At 42.4% G+C, this 15,258-nt stretch overlaps 1 protein-coding gene across 3 annotated transcripts in view; it reads right to left on the reverse strand.

Moving 5' to 3' along the window:
• Positions 1-1,838: 1,838 nt before the first annotated feature.
• syde2 (synapse defective 1, Rho GTPase, homolog 2 (C. elegans)) overlaps positions 1,839-15,258 on the reverse strand; it is a 49,140-nt gene continuing 35,720 nt past the window's right edge. For 2 of the 3 annotated variants that reach the window (XM_047586789.1, XM_047586791.1), the window contains exons 6-8: positions 13,226-13,407; positions 11,588-11,819; positions 1,839-5,851 (exon numbers count right to left, since the gene is read on the reverse strand). In XM_047586789.1, the coding sequence (XP_047442745.1) occupies positions 5,103-5,851; positions 11,588-11,819; positions 13,226-13,407 (1,163 nt within the window). In that variant the 3' untranslated portion in view covers positions 1,839-5,102. Of the gene's footprint in view, positions 5,852-7,349; positions 7,410-11,587; positions 11,820-13,225; positions 13,408-15,258 lie in introns of all 3 variants that reach the window. The other variant, XM_047586790.1, reaches the window with a different exon arrangement.

A 15,258-nucleotide genomic window follows, 5' to 3' on the forward strand; every position in this document is an offset into this window, starting at 1 on the left:
TACAGGTTGTTTTTAATGGATGGTTGTGTTTTGTTTTTTTTGTTTTCGTCACTAAAGGTCCAATCTTTCCAAATGTGGATTCTTTTTTTGCCACAGTGAAAAAAAATATTTAAAAAATGAATGAAACAAAGACGGTGTGATTGACTGGTCGACCAGCAGCCACGATACGGACTCAAAGGTCACCAGAGATTAAGGGAGCAGACGAGGAGGAGAAGACGAGGAGAAAAGGTCTGGTTTCACATGCAGGTGGCTGTCAAGGATGTTTACCCAGCAGGAGCCATATCTCTTCTCTCTCTTGAATTAGAAACGAACAAAAGTTCAATTCAGTTCACTCCCGATATCAAGTGCCGACCCTGACTATCTAAACAGGCCCCGCGTTATTATGTCTACCTCCGTCTTCATATGGGATTTCACTCTGGCTTTTATTGGGGCTGAAAGGACAGCTTTGCAAGTCAAACGTGGACAAAGTGGAGAGCCAGTACCTGACTGTAAATATGAAACCCTTCTCCAGATGTTTAAAAGCTGAAATTCGAAAACTTAAAAATAAATATTACATTGTGATCTCTATTTCCATTCAGACGTCAGAGAACAAAATAATCGAAATAACTCAGAGACTGATGGGAATATTACTCAGTGTGAAAAAAAAAAAAAAATTATATACATTTTCAAGCTGCCGGTGAAATATTTGGCTCCATCTCCTCGTAAATTCCAGTCTAAATGGTTATTGGAGTAAACGTGGAGATTTAAAGAGGGCTGCGGAGTGAAGGCAGGTATGTGTACATTCTGTACCCTACAGCTTCATCATACCTCCTCCGCGCGGCCATAAAAACATGATATGAACCCACTGTAGTGACATCAAACGGGACTGAAAACCATTTAGTGGTGAGAGGCCTCCGGCTGCTCTGAAATGCTAAGCGCCAGAGATGTGTATCGCTTCAACTGGGAGCCTCCCGGGCGCAGTTATCCCAGCTCTCTCTTTGAATTTATAGCTACAGCTTAAAGAACATCACACAATTAAATGACACTGCAGCGAGTTGCGTTTGAGCCTACGCATTGTCCTAAGACTGGCTTAATTGCACAGAACTCGTGAGCGTTGCCGGTGATGCTGGGAGCCACAGTGAAAGAGCAGCCCATCCAGTGGGCACATTTTATTGGACATCTAAATGCAGCTGCATCCTGGGAATGTCCCTGAAGCTGAAAGTCATTCTGGGAGATTCCCACAAGCCAACGAGGGCAATTCCCTGACTTATTTATCTCCACTCTGCTCAGGCCGGGTTACAAAATTCTCCCAAAAGAAAAGTTTCTTCCTGAAGGTCGATTTGTTTCCCAATTGCTTTTCAGTAAAGACAGTTTGGGGAAGTGGCTTCCAACAACAAGTGAATCTCAAGATTATTGTATGTGTGGGAGTGAGACGGTGGAAACTGTGTGACTGTTCAAACCCAAGGATATTTAATGCCTGGTAGCACGCCTTGGTCCCTCAGCTTTCGTCTGTGTCTGTGCACTATTTGTTGTTGCATGTTGCATGCTTGTTTTTCTCTGTTGAATGTCTTTGTTCAATTGTGATATTATGTTAATTGTATTTTTTATTTATTTTTTATTATTACTATTTACGGAAATTAGCCATATGACTATAATCTCTCATATATACATGTAAACGTTAATGCGAACTGTCCCATTTTAAAAACCAACCAATCAACCAATCAGTGTTTTTCTTTGTTTTGACTGCTGTAAAAGTACATCCCTGCAGGAGTGAAGCAGAGATTGCATAAAATATTACACTGAAACAAACAAATATGTCCGAAATCCACGCTACGCCAAAGAGACACAGCAGCCACGCGTGAATGTAAAATAATATACTTTATTATGACCATACATTTCTCAGGATCAATACAAAGCACTTCTCACTTTTGTCTTGGCGATGCTTTCGATGTGGCACTTTTTTTTTTTTCTCTCCAAAGGACAAAGAGGGTGAGACAGAAATAATTCATGTTTCAGGTGAAAAAGGACAAGATAAATTGTAAGGGAACCAGTTGATTACAAATAATTAAAAATGTACTTTTAGCTTAATCTTTGACCATAAGTCTAAGGGTCTCTGGTGCAAATTGGATTTTTAATAAGGAGGATTTCCACTCAGACTCAAAGGACCGTCTTCATATGTTTAAAAAGTATCCACACGTAAAGCTGAGAACCCACACGCGCTTCTATTAACGCTTCTCCTTGTGTTGCCTGAGCAGACAGATGGTTTGAAAGGTTTCCTGCTGAAACTCACTTTGACCGGATCCGCTCAGCAGCAGCCACAGCTTCACTGTGAAGCAGCAGGATCGAGAACAAATTTACTGAAGGAAGGATGAGTGTGGAACGACCGTTAAAGGTAACTTCCCTACTCTCCCATAGTAAAGCAATGCTCCCCTCTCAAATTTTATGTTAATTCACTTTTAACGTCTTTAATGCTAAGGTACAGTCACACCAAAGTTGCAATTGAACACACATCAAAGACGACAGCCAACAACCAGCTGGCACATACGATCTGCACTAGCATGCAAGGAAATAACTCTTCCTACCAGCAGGTGGCAGTAATCTGTATTCATTTTTCAAAAGAGAAACAGGAAGAGCCACTTTTAGCTGGGTGGCTAGTTAGCTAGTATGAGCTATGAACTGGTTTCTCCTAAATCATGATGATCTGTTGCTTTCTTTACTTTAGTCTTTTCCTCAGAGCTCACCAGCCAATCAAAGAGGGATCTCTCTCATCAACTCATCCTTCCATCCTTCAACGTGATGAGTTCTGATTATTGCCAACTAGTGTCAGAATTATGGCCGCAAAGTCTCACTGACTCAGGTTTGATGATGGTTTTAGATGTGTAGGTCGGTGTAGAGCATGTAAAAGTAATAATGAATCACAAATTCAAAGTTAAAAATTTGCTGAATTTTAAGCTTTTCTTATATTTTTAGACAAAGCAAACAATTTAAGATGTCAATTTTGCAACCATGAAAACTTGACAATATTCTACATTTTTACAGTCTGCCTCTCAGTCCCTTGGAGAAAAGCTGTAGCGACGCAGTCACACGTCTATCGAAGGAGCAAGGGGTCCAACAAACGAGCATACATTACAAAATAAGTCTTATTTTACACATAAATATGAAATACAAAGGCAGATGAGACAGAGCCTTGTTAATGTCAGTAAAGCTTTTGACCATGCAACGTTCAGTACCTTAAAAAATAAACACCAAAAAAAAGAAAAAAAAAACACAGCTTAGTCCACCAGAGACAACACGATGCCAAATATATACACAATATAACAAAAATAACAATATCACTTTTTTTCTGCAGGATTTTATCATATACATATATATATATATATACATATATATGTATATATGTATGTATATATATATATTACAGCTAAAGTTGTACCATTAGTCCAGCACATTAAGATGTGTATAGGTAGCTCGAAGGGAGATAAGCGACTATTGCTACAATCAACACTACGAGGTCATCAGAAGTATTTAAATACGCCATCGAAATATAAGCTGTAAAAATAATATACTCCGAATACATTTATATATTTATATACATATACATATAGGTTAAATACTGATCATTCTGAATCCCTGGATTGCTAAAAAAAACGTCTCTCTCCTTTTGTCGATTTAGGCAGCTAGCTGAGTCGAGCTAGCTGAGTCGAGCCCTCCAAACCGCGTTTCCACCGCCGCTCGGACAAATTGTGCTTCACATTGTCTGTTTCACTGTTTAAAGAAAAAAAAAAGAAAGGCTGAGAGAAGCAGAAAGATGATTGGTTGTGGATGTTTAGCTTCTTAAAGAAACCTTCCTGCACGGATTAGATGAAAAACTTGATACCACGCTAGCTTATTTTAACAAAGCACGAAGACCACAAAAAGTGAAAATTTGACTTTTTGCACATTTGCTTTTGCACATATTAAAAAGCTATATATATTAGAGAGTGATAAGGGTTTTTGTTTTTTTCTTGTTTTTTTTTTTACTTTGGACAGAGACAAGCTAGATGTTCAGGTTTTTATGCTAAGCTATGCTAACTGCCTTTGTTTATATTTATTTACAGACATGAGGGTGGTATCAGTTTTCTCACATAACTCCAGGCAAGAAAGCAAATAAACTAAAATTGCGATGCCACATTAAACACACATTCTCTTTTTCGTTTTTTTTTTTTTGTTGTTGTTGTTTTTTTTACAGATGACATTCTAGTGTTTGCCTGCAAAGCTTTGGGTTTCAGTGGCAACAGATTTTTTTAGCTGTTTGTTTTTTAACTGCATGAAGTAAAATGTCAACCTAAACTACAGCCTGCCTAATAAGTGCATTATTGTTGAACAATATTTAGTGTTTTAAACCTCAATGGAAAAGCTCTCTGCTGCCTTACAAAGGAAATCCACCCCGAGACAAAATGTGCACAACCGAAGGATTTTTGTTTGATACTTTAACCTGTCAACCTGCTTATTTTAGTAGTTTTAGTCTGATTTAAGTCTATATTTTTGTTTGAGAAATGAATTCGCTGAAAGGTCTGATGTATCCCTGATTGATATCTAAATGCTGCTCCAGAAAACAAGAAGATACTTCCTGCTAACATCTGAAGTTATTTTGTCACCACCAGAGTGGATTCGTACCTGCCAAAAAATATAACACACTGCAGCCTTTTTCTATAAACAACCACCGTACACGTCGTCTAGTCTCACAAGGTGATGCATTTTATCTCAGGGTAGCTTCTCCTCTTGACGTATCACCTTCGCACAATTAAGGCACCTTTAAACCCCCCCTGAGGGGCTGATGGGTTCTTCTAATAAGAAGAGAAGCGACAATAACAACACATAACAACACAGAACCGGACTGAAACAACAACAGGAACAACGCAACTTAAGACGGTGGACATAATAAATGGAAAAATAAAGGAATGTCTGTGGGTAAGGAACAAATGCCAGAAGTGCCCTGTTAACATTTTTTTTTTTTTTTTTTTACAGCAGCACTGAGCGCCACGTTGCCATGGTGACGTCATCGGAGCACCTTGTTCAGGTAAAGGAGGTCCGGCCCAGACCTCAGCAGGCTTCATGGGAGTAATGTGAGTGAGTGTTAGGAGTCAGTATCCGACGTTGAGCTTGTTCTTGTTGAGCTCTCGCTCCAGGTTTCCTATCAGAGTGTCGATGCTCTCCTGCAGGTCTCTCAGATTCACCCTGTTGCTCAGCACGGGGCTGATGTCCTGGATCTTCATGTACGCCTGGTAGGTGTGCTCCTTCGGCAGCCGGGGCGGCAGGATGTGGTTACACACCCTGTCCTCCTCCTCTTCCTCCACCTCCTCCTGCTCCTCCTCCTCCTCTTCCTCATCCCCTCCCTCTTCCTCCTCCTCTAACGGCTGCCCATTGTTTGAACTGTCACTCTCCCCTTGCCTCTCCTCCTCCTCGTCTTCCTCCTCCCCTTCCTCCTCTTCTCTCTTAGGTTGCTCCTCCTCAGCGGGATCACACACGGGATTCACAACCTTCTCCTGCACCTCCGCGCCCTCCAGCTTCTCCTGAACCCCCTCGGCCGCTTCCGCGTCCTCCGACGGCACGTCGTCGTAGTCCGCCTCCTCTTTGCTGGGCGGCAGCAGCATTTCGGAGGGGAAGTAGCTGTCGCCGCAGCCGCTCCAGTCGCCGGCGTAGCGGTTGCTGGGGCTGTCCAGCCGCCCCGGCTTGGGTCGGAGAACGCCCGCCATCTCCGCCTCGCTGAGGTTCAAGACCTGGGGGCGCTCCTTCCTCCGTCGGATAGGAGGAGCGCAGAGGAGATCAGAGGAAGCCGGAGCAAGAGAGGCCGCAGGGGCCGGAGAGGAGGACTGGCCGTGAGGGTCCACGACTAGACGGACAAAAAAAAGACGAAGTTAATCAGATGGAAAAAATTCACATACATTCACATATTTGAATTAAGAGATCACAAATAAAAAAAATCCATGCCATTAAGGGACAAAAGTGTCCTCTTCAAAAACACCCTAAAAATAGCATGTTAATATTTTTTTCTACTTTTTTAAAATAAATCTTTTAATCAACTTCAGTACTGATAAATACATAATAGTATAATAAGTACATAAATAGCAAAACTTTGATTCATTGCTGACTTTTGACCCTTTATATGACAGTGTTTGTGATGGCATCACAATTTTTTCTGAAGACCTCCCCACAAAAATTGGAACATTTTCAATAATCAAAATTGAAAGCGGATTTTTCTTGAGGGGGATCATTCGTGCCTTGGACCTGTCAGTGATCAGCAGCAACATTGATTTTGATGTATTTGATTTTTGATATGTATTGTTACCATTAAGGAACAAAAGTGTCTTCTGCAAAAACGCCCTAAAAATAGCACATGTTAACATTTATTTTCTACTTCTATGATAGCAAAAAGCATAACTACCACTAAGTTATCAAAAAAATAAAATGGAAAAGGACACTTTTGTCCCTATCAGGGCATGACAGTTAATTAAACAGAGCTTTATGTATTATTACGCAATTAGTGGGCACAGTGTAGAGAGCATATGTTTGTGAAGGTTCACAGAAACAGAGGCAGCTCTGCAGGTCCACGCGTCCTTGATTCAGCTTGTTTTTTGGAGATATCGTTTAAAAAAAATGGATTGGGAGAAACCTTTTCACACATAGGATCATAAGATACAGTTGATATTATATTCAAATAATTTCAATTTACTGACACGAAGCAGACCCAGAGATTAAAGGATACCTGAGCGTGTTAAATCCAATACAATGAAGGTGAATGAAATCCAACATTTTTATTTTTTTTCCCCAAGAAACACTTACTTTGTGAACTTTGAATAGCACCCATTGTGTTCACAGTGACTATTCTCTTCCACAGAAATCAGTTCCAGATAAAACAAGCTCATGAATGATGACGAATAACCGGAACTTTGTTTATGGAAAGGCCCGACGCTGTAACACAACCCCATTCACCTCCGTTGTAGAAGATGTAACTGCAGATATCCCCAAACCCGGGCACCAAAGAAGAAAAAAAAAAAAAAAACTCCCTCCAGATTGAGACATCACCACGGGGGAGTGAGAAAATGTGTTTTTTTGTGCAACAACACACATGCTTAAACATGCATTTCTTCTTTTTTTTCCCTGAATGATCGGAGCAACCCATAAATCACAGCAGTAGGCTTGTTAATTGAGTGAACATGCCGTGTCACACTCATGCTGCAGTCACGCCACCACACACGGTGATTCTGTTGCCATCCTCCTGCGCTGTTTGTTATCAACTGTTGACTAGACCAGACTTAAAGATTAACCCTGGAATCGTCCCGACTGCGCTACGAGCAGGAACGGTGAGCACGCCAACACAGTTCAGTTACCTGTCTGTCTGCCTTTACCTCTGCGTACCTACACTCGTAGACACCGCTAGCTCTCCCTCACTGGATCGGGAAAGGAACAGAAACACAGTTAGGGCAAAATGAAAGAGTGCTGCATTTTTAAATTTGTGTTCGCCTCTGATGAGCTACGTTGACTCGAGCTCATCCGTCAGAGGCTGCTGCTGTTGGTGCAGCGTTTATGAAGCAGTGGTTGCAGACCTTGCGAACCGTCCTGAGGCTAAAGACACGGGCAATTATCACCTAAAACAAACAGGAATTATCCTCCTTTCAGAGACACTGTGTTATTTAATCACAGACATGATTCACTGAAGACACACAAATGAAGTTATTAGCCGCCAGCAGAGAAAATTAAGACGAGAGCGCACCTTGTGTCACTGTTGATTGTATGAGTCTATTTGTTTTAACTGTATCATTAACTCCTGTCATTTTTTTTTAAGCTTGATTTTTATATTTAACTTGAGCTCCAACCAACGAAGCCAACGTGGGAAGTGCTAAAAACTGCAGTTCCTCAAATGTCCACTTGAGGCTTGAGTCGATTCCCAGCACTCTGCAGTGTTTGTCATGCACCGATATACCTATATAATGGCGGAGGCTGCTGTGCAAGGTGCTCGTTGGGGGAACTGGGACCAACTTAGGGTTCAGTGTCTTGCCCAAGGACTCTTTGGCCGGTGTAGGTACCTGATCTGCTCGGCTGAGTATCCGGCACTTTCACATGACGTCACAAAGCGTTTTATAAATGGTTGGACAGCAGGAAAAAACAGAAGCGGGCGAGAGGTTAGCAGTTTTAGCTATGGTTTTAGCAGTTAGTGGTTGTTATCGAAGCAGAGCAACGTAGAGGTTTTGTTCTGTCCTTTTATTCTTCGGATAAATTGATAAAAGCTGTATTTTTATTTAATCTTTTTCGGGATAAAAGTTTTTAAAGATTTTTGCGGCTACTATATAAATTAATTTATTAAACTCAAATTATTTTGTCATTTCATTACTTTATTTTTTATGAATAATGCGCTGTCATCGTATTTTTTGTGTTTTGTGGAAAATTAAAAATTATAAATAAAAAACTCTGTCGAGCTACCTCATCCAAACACACTGTGAGAAATAAATTAAACTTGTGTTGTCTAACCACGGACCGATCTTGTAGTCGAAGCCGAACGCAGCCTGACATAGAGTTGACATCATCTGGAAGTGACGGATACTAAGCCGAGCACATCTGGTCTTTGGTCACCTGGGGATGGAACTACTCCGCTCAGACTCCATCTCCTCCTGTCGTCTTAGATTCACATTTGTTTCATTCAGGGGCGTCACTAGGTTTTAAGGACAGGGGAGGCTTAGCCTCCAGGAGACGTACAGGATGTGAGCGAACGTAGCGCATGAACACCCCAACAAAGAGTGTGAACTGATTCATTGTTATTATTTCAATCGTTTTTTAAACACACAGATTACATACGTGACTACAATGGTTGCAGTTTCTGAAAAATATTACTAAATTACTTGAATTAAATTAAGTGGAATGTATTGGATATCTTACACTATGAAGTGAAGGAAATGGACAAATTTATGATCTTATTTATTTAAACTCATATTCTGACTATTTTATATTGAATTTTTCAACATTTTTTTGCAATAAATAAATAAAGAATAAAATAACACTAAATATTTTAGGGAGGCTTCAGCTAGTGGCTTCGTCTTTCTTGTATTTGGATGCCTCTGGTAAATAAGACCATAAATGAATCCCTAGACAATCTGGAGGATTCGAACACGACGTCATTGCTAATGCACGAGCCACACAGCACAAACAAACACACGCCGTCCTCTCCTTGTTTGCCTGACCATCAGCTCACATTAACTCTCGCGCAGGGTTGGCAAACTCCTACCACGCACACGGCCTTCCTCTCTGACTTTTCAACGCACCCGTGCTCTCTCACACAAGCCGTAAATAGTCTCGGCATTTCTCTCTTCCGACAGTCGTCACGTGTCCTCGCACAGAGACGCGCACGGGACCGAGCAACAATGCCTTCTTGGGTTTGGTATGTGTGTGTGTGTGTGTGTGTGTGTGTGTGTGTGTGAGAGAATGAGAGGAAGAGAGAGGCAGGCGTGAAGAGGCCGCTGAAAATATCCCATAATGATTGTGAAATGCTAGGGTGAAGCTTCAGGGGCTGAGGGGTAAGGTTAAGTCTGGAATGTCTTTAATTACAGTCCGGGCATCCTACGCTCGGGGAGGACAGAGAGGAGATGCTGCTCTGGGTGTAAACAAGCGCTTGAACCTGGACTGAGAGCGCTGTCGGTGTTATTACGGGTCATTAAAGGCACTAGACAGGTGACATCAGCCGCACAGAGAGGGAAAAAAAACCTGCTAAATGTTTCTTCAGAGTACGACTTGCCGTCCACGTAGAGTTTCCTCGACGTACTGACTCGGTTCTAAAGGAAAGAATCGCTTTTGCATTTTTTAAATTCTATCTGCGCTTCCGGTCAGCTACCTGCAATTAAAAGATTCACAGACGCTGACGTATTTTTTTGGGGTTTGGGTTCCTTCTTCCCTCCAGCCCGATGTAAAGGAGGACAGAGGGCGGAGGGCGCTGAGCTTCAGCGCTTTACGCGGAATTGGTTCGACGTGGGAGTCAGAGAGGATGTAGTTAAATTTAGAGGCCGGACCAGACACGGAGTCAGTGCTTCCTCAGACATCAATCAGCAGATCTGGTCGAGGATTTTTACTCTTTCAGGGACTGGCGTGTTTGTCGGGGAAGATTTCTTGTTTGTTTTTTATTTGTTTTTGTTTTTTTTTTCAAATATACAGCATGCATGTGCATTTTGAAAAAAAACAAACAAAGAAACAAACAAACATGGGCCTTGAGGCACGAAGACACAGAGGCTGCGTTTACATGGACGGTATTTCTTAAACTAAATCATTCTCATTGGAGATTCAAACGTGACTCACAGGGACGCTAAATAAAATGATGCGGTAAGTTCAATATGGGCCCAAAACAATTCAAGAATTTGTCTTTTTTGGACATTTGAGTGATGAGGTTCCTCCCGCTTAAATCCCATAGTCTATTATCACCTTTTTTGACAATATTTAACCACATTTATCTATTAATTTTAGTTTTTTTCCATGTTTCTGTCCCTTCTTGCCACCTCTACTGATGTTTCTCCCACGTGGGTTAAAGATTTATTTCAAATAGGGAGAAATTATTGGATTAACTGTTATTAGGAGCGTATATTTTCCTTTAGATCAGATTATCAAACTTTATACCGCCCCTTTCCAATCTGATTCTGATCAGAAAACACCCTCTGATCAGGCCGCTCAGCTGAGAAATACTAGTGTCCATGTAAACGCAGATATGAGTCACGCTCATCAGAACGTCATTCAGTCAAGACACAAAAAATATGTGCGGCTTGGACTGATCGACCGTGCATGTTGAAAAATTACACGTCGTGTATCTCCAGGAAAACTGCCACCAGCTGCACTTTTCCTTCTTAATGGATTTTCCAGTCTGCTCGGTGTCGGCGCTGGTCGGAGCGCACCCGTTCATTTTCCGCTAAATGTTCTTCAACGTTTTCAGACTTTAACTGCGCAAGCGGCCGCTGAATGATTAGAAATGTGGCGAGCACCAGCTCATAAAGTTGAGCCTGCGTGTTAAAAGCATATTAAATTAGCTGCCGTGACCGATACAGATTTACCGCCGCCTGCAGCTCTTTTCATCGTTCGCGACTCCCTCCTGAATAATCTGCGGGTTCCTCGGTATCTCCCACCAGGCAGACAGCTGCAGCTGGAGGAGAACAGCTGTGGCAGGCAGACGGACAACCTGCGCCGAGCTGGAGCTGGTGCTGGGTATCTGTCCTCGGTCTGTGATTTATTTTAGGAAACTCACAGGGGCCACGCCTAGAATATCTGGTTTAGAGCGGGGCTTACTGGCGTGGCTCTGATTGGCTCAGACCACCGTGATCAAGCGCTTGCGGGGAGTTTCATCTCTGAGGAGTCGGTAGATGTGGTCAGCGTGCTATCAGCTGTACCAGTGGCGGGGTAACCTCAGGGATCAAAGCAGCCCAGACTCTTCTAGGGCTCAACCGCAGAGATGGAACTGATTTACACAAGACCCTCAGGAAAATGTCTGGTATATACACCGCAGAGGCGTACGGTCTGCAACTGTAAATGTTATTTCAAGGCGGGGTGGCAGCTAGAATCCGATTTAAAGGAATCAAGGAAAGAAAAACATCTGTGTCACCTGGCCAGAGCTGCAGCAGATAGTGCAGGACCTCGATGTGCTTCTTGAAGTGCAGCGCGCTGGCCAGCTCCTCGGAGTCGATGAAGACGCGGTTGGTGTGGCAGGACGCCTCCTGGCGCTGGCTGAGCAGCACCGGGCCGAAGCACACCGCCAGGTTCTGACACGTCATCTTGTTCGACTCCTGGTGGGACGCCACCAGCTTCAGGTGGTTGAGGAGCTTCTGCAGAGTCATCTGATGCGGGCGCACACACACACACACACACACACACACACACACACACGAGGCATGTCATTATTATGATTAGTAGTCACAGCACTGAAACCAAACTCAGTCTACTCATACGAGTTATCCGTGGAAGGAAACAGATGCGTTTCATGTGAGGAATAAGGAATAAATGACACCGCTTGCAAACAAGGAAAGATTAGATGGTGCTGTGCTGTGTTGATTTCTCACTACAATGGCCTGTATTGTACTAGGTGCGACAGTAATAATGTCATTCAGACTCTGGGAGTGATCTGGTGTCATGTGGGCAGGACAGTCTACTGTACACTGTAAAGAATATGCTATGCTAGAGTTTAATAAAGTAAGTAAAGAAGTAGTTTTATATTCAGTTTTACATGATATTGAATCCAGAAAACATCTCTGGAGCAAAGCATTGACTTTCAGGTATTAATACTATTGTGACCTATATTGGCACATAAAAATGTATTATATCATAGATGGGGCAATAGGGAATGGAGGAAATGGGGAACAAGTTTGTGCTCGTCTGAAAACTGTCTCAGTAGAAATATTAATCATAATTCCTTGAGGGATCTTTAAAATATCTGCTTCTGTCATGTGTACGTTTAAAAATTGGACACTCTAGACCAATTTTGACCAAAAATGTTTGGTTGATTTGACATTTTTTGTATATATTTTTAAATTTTGCCCCACAATTTCCCCCCAACAAATTTAAATTTCTTTAAATACACATCCAGCATGTGTTAGTAAAGGGATAAACGGAGGCAGAAGACGTTCAGACCTGTCAATCTAAACTTCCTGTACACAGCAGGACATAGCCTGTACATAGCCTATTCGGTCCCCAGGTGAAATCCCATAGGAAGCACTATTAGCATAAGGGAAGCTAACAGTGCTGCTCTCATGAGGCCAAAATGTGTTTTCTTTATATCTCAATTATACACTTGCTACCCTACTGCAAGTAAAAAAAAGAATAATTTGTGTATTATTTGAATAGCTTAATGTTGATTGCTAAATGCTAGTAATAATGTATATTTATAAATAGCACTAGGCTGAGTTTAATATATAGTAGGTAGAGGGTCCCTACTTAATCTCACCATCAGTTTGGGATCTTTAATTAATTCATTGAATATTGCTGATAACGTTGTTGTTGAATATGTTGGCTAAAAAAAAAAAAAAATCCAGTATCTGTCAAACTTTCACATATTCATGTGAAGGTGAAAAAGTGTGACACCGCGTGTGTGTGAGCTTACAGACTATTACCAGTCACGTCACAGAAGTTAAGCAGCAGTAATCTGCAGCATCACCGCCACTATTATCTGTGCCACAATTAGCCCTTTCACCGGCACGTCTGTGACGACATTCCCGCTCCGTGAGGACTGCGTGTTTAGCTCCCTCACCCTCTCCACCTCCGGCAGGATTTCCAGGAGGCCGACGGTGTGTTCGGAGTCGGCCTGGTCGTTCTCACACCCGGACGCTCCCATCCGCAGGGGCCTCACGGCCATGGACTCTAGCACGGCCTCGTACAGCTGCTTGGTGATCAGAGGGTAGGGCAGCTCGCGTAGGTAGTCCTTCAGCACTCCTGGCAAATTAGAGAGCGAAGGCAGGGTATGAGAAACACTTGAACCGCACTTGAACTGAAGGAAACGCAAACAACTTTAAAACCTGACAAATCACTGACAATATATCTTCATGAAAGCTTTTATTTTCCCTCTCGTTCAAGCCGCTGAACCTGGCGCACTCTCTTGGCTGCAGTTTGAGGGCCTATTGTTTCCCGGGGCGCCTGCCGGGACGTCGATAGAGTCGGGGCGTGACTCGGCAGCCAAAAAGCGTCGGGGGGTCTGGTGTCTGTGACGGCCCGTTCGCACCTGTGACTGCAGCCTCCCGTAGTAGCTCAGACAAAAAGCTCCGGGAAAACATGAAACCCACGCTGTCTGTCTCGACTAAGCCCCTGAAATATCGCTGGCATGTCTTTTCATCAAAGGTGAAAAAAAAAAAAAAAAAATTTAAAAAAGAAGAAGGAGGAGGAGGAGGAGGAGGTGGTGGGGGTGAATACGGGAATAAAAAAGGCTGCTGGCACTGTGACAGCTCTTTGTGGTGTCTGCTCTCTTTTCCCTCTGCGTGAAGTTGGATCAGTTTTCAGAGAAGGCTGGGGGCTGTGTAATTAGCAACGCTGGTTATGCTCCAAAATAAAACACACCGGAAGATTATGAGGAGTCATTTTATATTTGATACGGCCTACATTGATCAAATTACCCCTTTTAGAAAGTTTGGAACGAACCGTTTTGGAAAAGATGCATTCGATTGATAAATTCTTTTTTTTTTTTTTTTGAATTCACAAAGATGGATTTGACTGATAGGATCTTCTGCCACATACACACCACAAACGACTAGTGTTTACCGATCGGCCAAAACATTAAAACCACTGACTGGTGGAGTGTCCTGCTGGGAAACTTTTTGTTTTATTGATTCATGTGGACGTTACTTAGACATGCAGCACCCACCTAGACCAGACCAGACACCCCCCACCCCACGACAATGACACTCCTTGATGGCAGAAGAAGAACAGCTCAAGGTGTTGACCTGGTCTTCAAACTCACTAGATCCCAAACTGATTAAGTATCTGTGGGATGAACCTTTTTCATCCAACTTTGATGCTTCAACAGCATTTTTCAGGCTAATCAAGTTGTTTTGTTTGGGAATTATTCACACACACACACACACACACACACACACACACAAGGACGATGTTGTTTTCTTTTTCACTCTCTTATCTAATCAGCTGTTGTGTCCGAACCTGCACTGGAAGCCAGAAATAGAGATTTCCCCTCTGCGATGCCAGAGACCAGCGCTGATCTAAACAAGGCTCTTGTACTAACATGTTTATCAGCGGACTCTGACTCTCTAACAGATTCTAACTCTGCAGGTTTTGAGAGCTTGGTAATAATATGAGGCTGAAAACATCTTCTGGTGGAGGGGGCGATGTCTTTTAGTGTTCTGCAGCCTTCAAACACCTATCGTGGATTAAGCAGCTTTGGTTGTGTGGTTGAATTATGCAGTGATGGAACATGAAAATTCAGATTTTAGAGTAAAAAAATTTGAAGCTTTTTTTTTGTTGAGGTTTTCTTGTTGGCTTCACTACAAACCTGGATCTCTAGGTAATGACATAATTGTACATCTGCACGAGGAGGGCAAACATGACCCATTTCGTTCAGTTTCTGTAATATTTGGCTTCACTGTTGAAACAGATTCATCTGAGCACGAGAGAAATATTTAACTGGGTTTACACCCACTTCTAAGGAGCTGTGTTTCCTGTACGTTGATGATAATGATGATGATCTCCTTATCTATACGACATGATGCATGATAAGATAACTAACTGCCAGGTTATATAAACTTGAATAACTGTGTTTGGTGGTGTGTTTTGAAGGAA

The sequence above is a fragment of the Mugil cephalus genome, chromosome 6 (genome assembly GCF_022458985.1).
Source record: "Mugil cephalus isolate CIBA_MC_2020 chromosome 6, CIBA_Mcephalus_1.1, whole genome shotgun sequence".
NCBI lineage: Eukaryota > Metazoa > Chordata > Actinopteri > Mugiliformes > Mugilidae > Mugil > Mugil cephalus.